General features: G+C 33.2%; 1 protein-coding gene across 1 annotated transcript; it reads left to right on the top strand.

Moving 5' to 3' along the window:
• Positions 1-250: 250 nt before the first annotated feature.
• LOC119638149 (ras-like protein family member 10B) lies at positions 251-11,307 on the top strand. The gene is given in 6 exon segments (XM_038034810.1): positions 251-772; positions 4,507-4,629; positions 6,910-7,023; positions 8,220-8,333; positions 9,028-9,095; positions 11,095-11,307. Coding segments are annotated over 6 exon segments (795 nt in total). The 5' UTR covers positions 251-517; the 3' UTR covers positions 11,216-11,307.
• Positions 11,308-13,916: the final 2,609 nt, after the last annotated feature.

Here is a 13,916-nt window from a genome sequence, read left to right on the forward strand (position 1 = left end):
ATGCTACAACAGTAACAACGATCAACTGCATACTGAATACATAAACCATTATTTAAATAATAACAAAAAAAATAAAAATAAACACAGCCACACACATTCCCACATACATAAAGAAAACTGACCTTATTTATTGCGTTATTTTGCATTATTTTCCCAAAGAAAAACAAAAGCAAAACAGAACAAAAAAAAAAAAAAAAAAAAACAAAATAAACGAAAAACAAAAAAAAAAAAAAAAAACAAACGGAAAAAACGAAAACAATCAACATCTAAAAGCAATAACAAAATATTCAAAAACAATTAACAGAAGAAGACATGAAAGCAAAAACCTTTTTTCTATAGCAGGCGAACACAACCAAAAACACAAATCCTGAACAGATAATCATAGCAAACAAATTTGAAAATAATTACGAAAATACAAAGGGTGTTAACTACGCCACAATAAATCCAATTAAAAGTGAAAGCTGCTTTTAAAGCCGTCATTGTTTTTATACATATATATATATATATATATATATATATGATGTGGAGCACGATATCGCCGACAAATTCAAACAAGCTCTTAATAGGCAGTACACGCAGCGTTGACTATGTCGGTGATAATTCTACTAAGTCGACCAAGATCTCAATTGCAATGGAAATCCATATACAGAATAAGTGCATTTCAGCATAGCGTATCACTCTGGAGGGTGGTGCAGAGCCCCCATGGCTACAGGGCCCCCTTAAAGCGGCATTTTTGGGGGCTTCTGGCGTCGGAAAAACCAGTATTTTACAGGTAAGAACAATAACAATTAAACACCGTTGAAGGGTTGATTTTTAAGGAAACTGTGGATCTTAAGCCGCCAATTAACTTTATTATCAAAAATCATTGCAAAATAATCACGAAAAGTGTTATCTTTCATCGGCCCGTTATTCTTTATACTTTTCTTGGGGCACGGAGAAAAGTACCTTTTTGTAAGACCCCATTCTTCGTCAGCTGTTAACTAGTGTTGTAAGACCTTTCAGTTCGATATATCCGAAACAATTTTGTCGATAGAGTTTGTATAGCATTTTAATCCTTTTGACGCTTTACGATCGTTATATCCTACACTACTCGTGCTATGGGGCATATTAAGTTAGTGCGGACATATGTAACACGCGCAAGGAAGGATAGACCCACTTTTTATTATACCGATCGATACAGAATCATAATTTGAGTTGTTCTAAGCTTGTCAGTCCGTCTGAATTCTGTCCATGTAAGTTTGTGTTCAAGCAAAATTCAGTACAGTGACTTGTTTTGACCCAAGGATGAACGGTATTGAAAATGGTTCGACGGCTTACTCTGAAAAAATTGCAATTATCAAATTTTCTCGACAAAAGTGGCTAAGGAGCAGTATTTTAACATTCTAAGTTGGTATAAAAATTTTTGGGCGGCAGGGACAATTTTTTAACCCACCCATATGACAAACAGGTCTAATTTTCAAATCTTGATGATGAAAATCAGATCATAGTAGTAGTTTAAGACAAAATCAAATTGGAATCATCTTGGCCTAATTTCTAGATCCTACCCTATATAAGGATTTTCAGGAAAATTTATATTTTTTAGATTAAAGAGGTTTGAGTTTTAGTATAGCGTTCCATAATAAGAAGTTCATATAAAAAAAGGATATAATTTTTGTGTTCTATAGCAAAAATAGGAATTGTGTTAGATAATACGGCGTATGGCATTTAATAGTCGGCCTAGCCTGACTATAATTTTTTGACGTGTTTTTCTTTTATTGCATGATGTCGGTAAAATCTTTAAATGATAATTTCGATATACAGCATAGCGTTCCTAATGCTTGACTTGGAGCCGCGAATTTTCGACTTTGTTGTCAATATTGAAAAATCGTTTATTGTTAGAACATAACTAAATTGATTTGAGATGCTACCCTGATCAAGAATGTAAATATTTTACAGATTATTCAGCTATAAAATAAATCCGAAAATTTATAGGATGTATCACTTTAGCGGCTAGTACGTAGTGCATTTGCTTTCGTTACTTGTTGCTTACAAAATGTGTTTATTTCCATCTGCCCAGAATTTTTTGAAACACTGTAAGCTAATAAGGGGCCTTAGTCATAAGTGACACAAAATATGTTGATTCCTTAGTGTTTTCTCGTCTCTTAGGCGTATCATAAGAGCAACAATTTTGCCTCTCACAGCTGGGGGACAAATGAGAAGAGGAAAGGTCTTACGACCTTTAAAATGTGCTTTATGTCGTCTGGATGCAAATGCAAATATATGCACAATGAATAGACACATTATATATACGTTCATATATATGTGTGTGCATATGCGTGTCCAAGCATGTGTGTCAGATAATGCCACCTTTAAAACTGGTGTGACGATCAGGTGAGATTATAGATAAAGAAGCTGGAAAAACGGTATAGTGTTTGTACTTGAAAACGGAAAAAAATGTCATATGAAAATCAAAAGACTGTGGATATAGTGAAAGAGCAGAAAGGTTCTTCCAATAAATTCTTATCTTAAATTTTTTTCTTATTCTAAATTTTTTTCTGGACAATTTCAAAAGAGTGCTGTTAGCTGACTAATATACTGACACGATGAGAAATTATTTTTTTGCAAAACTTGTATGACAAGTTAATGGAAAAACATGCAAAAATTATTCTTATGTTATTTTGACGGTTTAGAAGCTAAGTAGGTTTGTTATTATTTATGCTCATTTCAACCAGAAGAACAACTAAGGTCAAGCCAATCTGTGATTTGTTATCGAACTAGGAATCTCTGATTCTAAAGGAAGGCAAATTTACATTAGAAAATTTCTTTTAAATTATTTAGGATAATTAGCTCAAATATTCAATAGCTTTTTTATTATCTAATCTATTTAATACAACGAAGACCTCAACGACATCGATCGCAGTTAGCTGGCAGTTCTTCAGATTTTAAAATATCGTCATAATTGGTCATTCTGAAAAGGTTTTCAGGCCGCAACGGGCCTGAACATTTGTATAAGCACATCTGAAAGGGGAACAAGTAAGAAAATTACATTCGGTTGCGACCTTTTTGCGAATCTTTTATACCCAGCACTGTTGTCCCAAAAAAAAAGACTACAAAAATTGGAAAAGGTCTAAGTTGTCACACTCTTTAGTATTGGATGGGCGTGACTGTTTTCTATTACTTTCGGAATAAAAGTGGGAGTTTATATGATTTATGTGCTTTACTTTATGAGTAGCAAATATAAAATGCATACGCGTGTGGGCATTGTGAGAGTATTCTTTGAACACTGTGGATAATTTTCAAATTCTTTTGCTGGTTTATAGGCGATATCTTCATATTTGCGAAAGGGAGCGTGTTAACCAAAACTACCTCGCAGTTGCACACACGAACAGATGGACGGACGAACAGAGGGACAAATTTGAAACTGGCCAAGAATTTACATACTTTTTAGGGTTTTTGAAGCTCGCTTTTGCCCGTTATACAAACCGCACAGTATCAAGAAGGTTCATCTAGTATTTTTGACACACGATCCCTTCTTTATTGCAGAAAACAGCAATCATAATCTGCCAGGCAATCATTTTGATACGAATTTCACCCAGTGGTGATTCTTAAAAAAGCTACGTTTCATTGACATTTAATGGATTGTCAAGGAAATCGCCGACGATCATCAATTCCCTTTTTTTCTGTAAGCATCAAATAGACTGTTAAGACTTTCCTGATCTCCGTTGTAGGTCTCTTTTTGACTCGTCAAGCTTTTCAGAAAGCAGGGAACACTTTATTGTCCTCCACGAGCCGTCGCTTACAGGTCACTATTTTACTATAAGCTTTCCTTGCCGTAAACTATTTGCAAAACTGTACATCTTCGGATAAAAGTTTTATTTACTTGCAAACTTGCACAAGCAAAAGTACTCTTGTCCGATAGAGCCGACCCTCAAATATCCTACACCTCTTCGCTTGATATTACAATTCACTTAATTTCACGAGGCCCACACATACCACAACAAGTTTGTACGTCAAATATCTATTCTGGTTTAAAATCTTTTCACAAAATTCTAAAAATACAACATACTTGCCATATAAAGATCAATTTGAGAGCAAAAGAGATTCCCATCTGATGCAAACCTTGTCTATTTCTTTAGTATTCCAAAATTTTTGTCTTCTCAGTAAGGCTTCATTCAAATATTTCTTGGAAGTAATCGTAGAATCGATCCTATCTAATTCATTCTCAGTAGCATTCCTCCTTATACCACGTCGGTGTCACGACGGGTAGGTTGAAGATGCAAATACAATGATAGACATTAAAGGGACAGATAGACATATAAGCTTAAATCGTTTCAGCTCATGACTTTGAATCGATCGATATGGGCTTGAAATACATTCTGGATATTACCTAATATTGCCCAATGGGACGTGTAGTTGAAATCTTTCTCGCTACTGGCACTTATCATCCAACCGCTGTAATGTGATATGTCTAATAACGATGTTAAAAAAAAAAAAAGAAGCAAACCTTTAATTTTCATTTAATTTTAGCAATTCTTCTATCATGACTTTCCGAGAACACATCAAACAACAACAAAACGTAAGGTGTATAAAAGCTGTTTGGTATGCGATACTTGCATACGGGAGCTGATGGTTGTCGATGTGCCACCGCAGGTAAGTAGTTGAAAACATTTCATGCTCAGAATTCTTTTTCCAAAATTAAGCCAAATGTAATGAAACATATTTGTATTGATATCAATTCAACAAGAGAAAAATTCTGCATTTTTTTATTCACAAATCGAAGATGGAAGTCTGCAAGATTTCTCCTTTTATTTGTAACATGTAAGGTGCCCAAAATCAGCAACTACGTACACTGTAAACCAATTTAAGTTAACTTAGCTTTCTGCCCCCGATTGCGTATCTGTCTGTGCGAACACCTGTTTACATGCCTATCTGTTCGTCGAAAATTCAAATCGTAAAACTGACGTACAAGGCGTGAACGGTAGATGTACAGTTTCGGAAGACGTTCACATTTCAAGAACGCAAATGGGTGTGATCTGCCCCAGGCAAAACAATTATTAAACTTGCAATGATGATTGAAGGCAGAGATACAACTCAAGACTATGTCCAGGTGTTTGTTCTGACAATCTAAAAATCGAAGAAAATATCTAAAATTTCAAAATTTCTCTTAAACTGGATGGATCTGATCCATCCACAAGTATCATTAGAATAAATAAAAATTCAATGAAAACGTGTTGAACTAAAATTCTCTATAGAAATATTTTCTCCTACTATTTTAAAGGTCTAAGTAAATAAGTTTCTGTCACACGCCCGCAATTTATAAAGTACTTTGGAACTTTGTTTGTTGAGCTTATAAAATTTACAGTGATAATTAAACTTTTTTACTTTCTTGCTTAACTGCGTTTATTAGTTTACGGTTGATAAGTTCACTTAGAAAATCCCTAACTAGCTAGTCAGGACATGATTTTGGAATTTGTCATATTTGTCTACAAGAACTGATTTTATTAGATGAAAGTTAAAACAAATCGATAAACGAATGAATGCGAACGAAGCGTTGAAAGTTCAAGACAATGTTGTGTCACTTTTATAAAATTCTCAGCGTAAAGTGAAAATTTCTCTAACTTCTTATCTTACACTTAAACTAAGCCAAAGTTCGTTTTAATCCACTTGCGATAATCTTTATAATTAAAAATTTACGATGACACGCCATAGAGCAAAAAAAATATTTGTAAACTCAAGTCTGCGTGTTTGTTCGCGCAATACGCTTGTTTTAGATAAAAAAACAACGAGTAAGAACATTATAGTCGGGTAATGTCAACCTTAAATACCCTACACCGCATTGTCTAACACATTTCTTATTTTTATTATAGAAAACAAAAATTATAACTTGTTTCTATATAAAGACATATTTTTCAAGTGCGTATTTATCGGGAAGAGAGTCCAAAACGCAATCTAATGCAGTACATGTTTAGTCTTTGCATAGGGTCGGATTTAAAAATAGACCGAGATGGGCCAAATTTCAACAGTTCATTTTTTTATGTTATATTGAAAATTATACCATTTTGTCGTATGAACTTCCGTTTTCGTTATATGAGAGGGGATTCAAAAATTGCCACAGCCGTCCAAAGTTTTCATACCAAGTTTGAATGCCGAAGTATTACTTACAATTTAGTCAATTTTGCGGAGATATTTTGAAAATTACAATTTTTTTTCCATATAACGACTTTTTAGAATAGGGTCTTCTCTGGAGAGTGGTCGAAAAAGTCGACCGATCCAATTAAAACACGTCGCTGTTCGTCGTTTGAACACAAATTTACATGGACAGACAGACATCAGAGGGACAGACGGACAAATAGGCTTAGATCAATTCAGATTATAATTCTGAATCGATCGGTATAATAAAAGGTGGGTCTATCTTAAGCGCTTCAGCCTGTTACATTCGACCACACTAAGTTAGTACACCTTGTACCGCAAAGGGTGTAAGATAGAAAAAAGAAAAATATTTTACAAAATCCTTCGAATAATTTTTAAACAAGTTTAAGTTGGTTGTCTAACAGTTAATCAAAATTTGCATATAAACATTATTTCTCACATATCAAGTCGTGTAAAAAAAATTCGCGAAAAAAAAGACTATACTTTCTCTTCACTTATCATGTCACCTTTGCATCATCCTTGCTTTACATTTTGTTGGTGAAAATTACTTTTCAAAGTTATTCTGTGCAGGGTATTAGACGTGTTTGCAATTATGTTTTTACAAAAGAAAAGAGTTATAAAAATAAGAGGAAAAGTGCAATTAAATTTCCTTTATGAAAATTTGCCCTAGTAAAAGTTTAAGAAATGTCAGTGATAAGAAAATTAAACATGAAAAGTTAAGAATCGGGAAGACAAGCAATTATGAAATTTTTCTTTTTCTTTTGGCAATGGCAATTACAGAAACGGTTTCCTGAAGATAATTTTGCCGAATGGAATAACGGTCATCCACTTGGACTGAGAACTGTCCATGCCTACGTTTTAGTATTCGATATGGGAAATTTGGAAACATTTCGGGTAATTCGCAGAATCATATATGAACATACATAAACATAAGGATATATATATATATATAGAAGTACGAATATAATAATAATACGAAAAATAAGACAAAAAATAATCATATAAATAATAAGAGTAAGAGTCAGAATAAGAATAAGACAAATAAGAATAACAGTGAAAGTAAGTGCAAAAGGAAGTAGTGTAAGACAAAAAAAAAAGAAGAAAAACAGCAAGACAAAGAAGGAGAGTTAGGTAATAATAAAGGTAAGCGTTGGAGTAAATGTAAGATACGAATAAGGATAAGAGTACGAATAAAAATATGAATGAGAGAGAAGAAACAGCATAAATGTAAAAGTAAGAATAAGATTGAACGCAAGACAAGAATAATAATAAGAGCAAGAACAAGAGTAAGAGTAAATATAAGATAAGGATAAGAATGATAATAATGATAAGAGAAAGAGCAAATATAAGAATCTGAATAAAACCAAGAATATGAATAATGCCAAGAACAGAAGAAAGAATAAAAATAAGAAATATTAGAACAAGAAGAGTAAGATAAGGGGAAGAGTAAGATAAGGGTAAGTGGAGTAGATGTAAGACAAGAAAAAGAGTAAGAATAGGAATACGGGCAATTATGGAATATGGAAAAAAAACAACGAGAATGGGAAGAGCAATAATAAGGGTAAGAGTCAGAATAAGAATTAGAATAATAAGGACAACAGTAAAAATAAAGAAAAAAGTAAGTATAGAAGTAAGTGTAAAACAAAATTAAGAATAAGATTAAGGACAAGAATAAGGATAAGGTCAAGAATACAAGAACGAATAAGCATAGAAAATGGAAGAAGAAGAAAAAGAGTGAATGCAAGATACAAATAAGGATGACAGTAAGGATGAGAGTAAGAATAAGTAAGAATAAGAGCGATAGTAAGGAGTGAGTAAGAATATGTATAATAATAAGAATAAGAAGAAGAGTAAGTGTAAAAATAAGATTAAGTATAAGATAAGAATAAGATAATAAGAATAAGGGTAAGAGTAAGTATAAGAATATGAGTAAAAATAATAATACGAATAAGGATAAGAAGTCGAATAAGACTATGTATAAGAAAAAGAATAAGAACTAGAATAAGAATGAGAACAAACATTACCAAAGAAGAATAAACCAAAAAATAACAAAAGAAATACAAATGAGGTATATTTTTTTTTATTTACAGTATTGCAGATCGATGAGAGATCAAATATTGGATAGTTTTAGTCATCGTGATTTTAGTTTAATTGTAGTTGGCAATAAATTTGATACAATAACTGAAACACAAGCAAATTCACAGGTAAGCAGTTTTAAATAATTTAACCAAATATTTAACACCTAGTCTAGGAAGGCTTATCTTTGAAAAGACTTGTTTGATTCAGCAGGATAACTTGGTTTGAAAGTCGAAAGCCAAAAAAAATCCGTCATATTTTCGTTCCTTGCTATCGTTAAAATAGAAATGGTATTTAAGCAAGGTCAAAATTATTGTATGTGTATGAAGAAGATGTATTGACAGAAGACCGGTGATAAACCTGCCGTACAAAATATTGATATTAGTAGCTCATGATGCGATGAACTCATGCAAATCAATAAGTAACGATTCGTAAGTTTGCTGAGAGATCACATCTATCGCATTTGATCATTCCCAATAAAAAAAAAAAAGATCTTTCATTGTGGTAAAAAAAAAAATAAAAAAAAATAAGAAAAACTCTCTGAACAAGCTAACATATTATGAGGCAATGTAGATATATTGTCAGCCGATACTAGCTATATCTTTTACAAATTAGTAATGAGCCTATAAAAATTCCGCCCAAGTCATGTATAATGATTTAAAGAAAATATAAATTGAAATTCGACAAAATATGATAAGCGTTATATACGAAACGATATATCATTTTTACATCAAGTTTCGATCTAAAATCTGAATATATATTTCTTGTAGAATTTATAATTTCTTATTCTTTTTTTCTCATTTATGATTTTTATATTTGCAGGAGTTAAAAGATATTTCCACTTTAGTACGTAAACATTGGCGCTGTGGTTATGTAGAGTGCTCAGCGCAGTAAGTATTGAAATACTAACGACATTTATACCCTTTACCGAAGGATGAAGGATATATTCATTTTTTTACGGTCTATACATTCTTATCCAGCATCAAATTGTAAATTAATTTAAGCATGTCCGCCTGTCGATTCGCTCGTCTGTGTAAAATTTTTCTTGTAAACATTCTCCTGACTGTAGACTTTAAATTTTGCGGAGAAATTTTGGACGGTCTTGCACGCAGCTTACTTTTGAAAATAGGACAAATCGGTTGAAGAACACCCTCACAGTATAACGTAAACTGGGCACATATATGCTTTTCACAAGGTTTAAAAAAGTGGTATTTTGCTCATTAATCATACACTACAACAGATATATCTACAAAAATTTGACCGTACATTCTATGCGTGTGTGTGTCATAGTTTCATCTTTTTTCAAAACTTTTATATAACACACAAAAGCAATCTTGAAAAACGACACAAAGTATATAAATTCTTAACCACTTTCGACTTTAGAATATACCTAAACTTGTCCGTCCCTTCATCCACCCGTCTGAAGAACCGTAAAGTGTCTATAGTAAACATTCTTCTGTGCGCAAATACGCTTTTGCGAATTTGAAACTTTTCAACGAAAACGCCTACCGCGCTTGTGTAAAAAAACTGCGAATACTTTTGCTTTCTGTGTATTTTCCTGGTTGCTCATAAAGCATAACATATACAACTTTTTCCACTTTTCTCCGGAAAATAGAAAAGTCAACCGAGCCCATCCGATATCGTAGGGTATGAAAATTGAGTTCTTCTCCTTTTTTTAGGATCATGGTGATGGGAATAAAAGATTCGGTCAAGACCGAATATAATTTTCTTCTTTTTTTTTTTAAAGAGAGAAAGTGGAAACCTTGCGACTCAGATACACATAACTCAATAAGCTCGGAGGGCTACTAATAAAACAACCAAAAATTCGACTTTATTCATTAACATAAGCCTTCAAGGGGGCTATTATTATGGCTTTCTTTTAAAACAATTCGTCCAAGAGTCTCCGCTGTCATCTCTTCATTAGAGGCATATCTCTTTCCGGTGGCCATTTTTTTGAAATCTCTGATCGTAACTAAATGTGAAAAGCAGAGTAGATGTGGGAACAATTCGAAATTCGTGATACTGCGTCATTGTTTGGGGCTCCTTGTCAAATAGTATATCTTCTTGTTGGAGGAGTATTTTTTTCTCTTTCGCTATATAACATTCATTATTGGTCCCTTGCCCTATTTGAAGATACTCGATATATATTACACCATGCGGATGCTAAAATGCGGCCGCCATAAAGTTCCGACTCCACTTTTGCATTTTGGATGGCTAACCACTCGGTTGACCATCAATATGCCTCTGAAGTGTATTGATGAATCCATGTCTCATCCACTGTCGCAAGTTGCATGAAAAAATTCTTTTCATTTTTCGCATACATTTAAAAAAAGTGGGTTGAATCATCAATATATTCTTGGTTTTGATCGAAAGTAAGCAAACGCGGTATCTACCTCAAATAGAGCTTTCTCGTCGACAAATGTTTATGCGAAATAGTATATAGATTGCCTTCTGATATTGTTAAGGTGTCAATTACTCCACGTAAACTTCACTTTTTGATCTGATCGAAATTACTTTTGTGCACTTTTTTTACTGTCATATCATCAAACACTTTTTCGAGTGTTTGCTACATGAAGTAGAGACCAAATAACAGATTTGAAACCATTGCTTTGCTTAAACGGTAGTCTTCCCTTTATGAAGAAATAAAATTCAGATTACAGAAGTAACTCTATTAAAACAATTGTAACAACTGTAAACTATTGTTTGGAATGCTATGAAAATATGTCAACATATCGCTCGTAAAGGGGTATCATTTGTCTGTCATATGGATTCTTCAATAGGGGCATCATCTATATCTCATCCTACCAATTTATTGAGTGAGGTGTTAATTAACTCTTATATACATTCATATAGCATATAATAGTGAATTTTTTTCTTTCATTCCTACAGGTATAACTATAAAATTGGTGATGTATTTCGTGAATTAATGGGTTGTACCAGTACTGGTGGTGTCATTGGCACCGAATTTTCACAATCAAATAGAAATAAAGGACGTTGTACAATACTTTAGCGATTTCTGCATAAGATTTTTAATACATCATCATTATCAGCATTGTAACATAGATCTATAGATATATATATATAGAGTATATAGAATAATAAAATGATGATTTTTATTTGCTAAGAGTTTCATTTTCAACAGCCTAGAAAGTAGTCTAGAAAATTTACAAAGTGTTTTGTAAAAGAAGAAAAGGTAAAATATAGCAATTTTTTGTATTAGAAACATATTTAGTCGAAAGGACATCCAAGTATTATTGTACAATAATGGAAATTGAAAATTAAGAAAATATAATATACATAAGTATATATTACGACACCATAATATACTCGTAAATACTATTAGATAAAAGATAATTAATTTTTAGATTATTTATGAAGCAACAATAAGAAAAAATTTGTAAATGAATAAAAATGAATGAAAAATTGTATTAGTAATTAAAACATATAAAATTAAATGATAAAAAATAAGTTAAGAATCTAATAACAATAAGTTCACATTTTTATAATTATCATTATTATTATTATTATTATTATTTTTTATCAATTTAATTTAGGCGCCAATATTTTAGGCGAAATATTAAAAACTTTCACATAGATGTTGCGCGTATCTATCAAAGGAAACTGTCTAATTATTCGTAACGCAGACCATTTATCCTTGTTACAAGCGAAATACTACGACTTGCCTATAAAACAAGTACAAACAATATGATAGAACAAGGCCCTTACCGTACGTCACTTCATAATAATACAGTCATTTGTTTAATGACTTTTCAACAAAAGTTGTTACCTGGGACGTGGGCGAAAAAGTGGTCTGAATAGAGTTCATTCCTCGACCAAAGCACGTTAGCATTGCAAGTTTCATCAGAATATCTCAATAGTTGCGTCCAGTAAATAGACAGAAGCATCGACAGACAGACAAGGCAGAAAATACAAGTAAACAAGTTAAAAAGATCTACTTGTTCGCTGGGGCTTTTTAAGTTCTCAGAGATAAAACGCTTGCATTTTCTTCAACTTTTTTTATTCTTTACAAGTTGAAAATCTTAAAAAACCGGATCGAATTTGTTTTTTTACCACAATAAGCACTAATTTGTTTTTCTACGTCAACACGCGGCTGGCAATAGATCTTCTTTCGTAAGCTGTACTTTCGCTCCGCGATGGAACGTAAAAGGCTAACTTCCTGTCAACAGTTATGTTAATAATCCTTCAAAGGCATATCCGGGCCCTAATTGAAATTTGAAGAAAATCTTCTCTTCTCTGAGGAAATAATCTTCGGAGCTTCTAATAACAAAAAAACGCGCCCTTTGCAAAAGTCTCGTCGTGATAATGGTTTACTCCAATCGAGAACATAAAACTCAAGATGTAAATAAAAAAGGTTCCGTCTTCACTTGTTAGGAGGCACATCCATACAAAATGCCTTTCTCTGCCACTTTTAGGCTAACCCACAGATGGACCGATAAACGACATGTTCTCTCTTCGTATGCCTTTAGACACAATAGATTGAAGCTTTCGCGACAGGAACGAATGGAAAAATCTTCTAGAGATATCTGACTTGTAAATCAATCCGTTTAGTTTAAAATACACCGCATAGGAAAGTAGCTAAGAAGGCAGGCGTTCAAGTGCGCATACTCGGATGAAATCGTTAGCGTAGTATGTCATATTTTTATCATGATTGGAGTGTTGTCGTATATTTAGGTCGGTAAAAGCAGTATACTTACCATCATCCAGGGCGCACCTTTCAAACTGCAGCCACTCCTTACCTCTCTTTTTTGATATTAGCAATGCCCGAAAGGATGCAGTCACTTTTTTATCCCTTTCTCTTTCCCAGTACAAATCCAGGCCATATCAGGAGTAATTGGTTATACTAAAAAAAAAAAAAAACGTGGCCATATGGACTCTCACTTCCAAATCTAGCATTCAGCTTACATATCGTCTTCGGTAAATTATCACCTCAGTATTTTCTGACATTTTTCGAATCAAGGATTTTCTGGATTCGAAGCAAAGGGTTACCTATTTTAGCAGCCTAGAAAAACCGTTCTTTAGTTCGAATTTATTCCGCTCTATAGTACTGAACAGGCTTATCTCCCAAAGTGTACCCTACGTCCTTAGTTCGTTATATATCACATCGTTCAATAAATATTCGTTCTGCCATGTATGTAGCCCCGTTGTTGACAACCCTATGATTTCTTGATAGTACTAATCTCCCAAAATTTCATCACATTTTGCCAAGTTACAGCAGTTTTAGGGACCCCACTTTTGTAAGGATCAAAGCAATGGAAAAATCGGAATTCTATTTGTTGGCTAGACATTCACAGACGTTCTAGACAATCAGAATTGATTTGAAAGATGCGCCTTTCTTGTCAGGGGCTTACTAATCTTAAGCAAAGTCGTATGGATATCGATAAATGTTGAACGCTCTGGTGGTTTCGGTAGTTTTTCCGAAAGACATAATAAAAGTTCGCAAAATAGTTTTAAAGGACCGAAAAGTTGCATGAAATAGCCGACACATTATATATATCGTATGGGCACCGACTATATATTTGCTATTTTACATTGACATTTGTCTCTGTCACTTTCGGCAGCAGCGCTTTTCGAGCTCTTTAGGCGGAATAAATAAGAGTTTTTCATGCGATATGCAACAATGGATGAAACATGGTGGAAGAATGAAGTTGGCAAACAGGCGAGCGGGGAAAGATCGGTGAAAGCCGTTGAAG

Source organism: Glossina fuscipes, unplaced genomic scaffold (genome assembly GCF_014805625.2).
Source record: "Glossina fuscipes isolate IAEA_lab_2018 unplaced genomic scaffold, Yale_Gfus_2 73, whole genome shotgun sequence".
Lineage (NCBI taxonomy): Eukaryota > Metazoa > Arthropoda > Insecta > Diptera > Glossinidae > Glossina > Glossina fuscipes.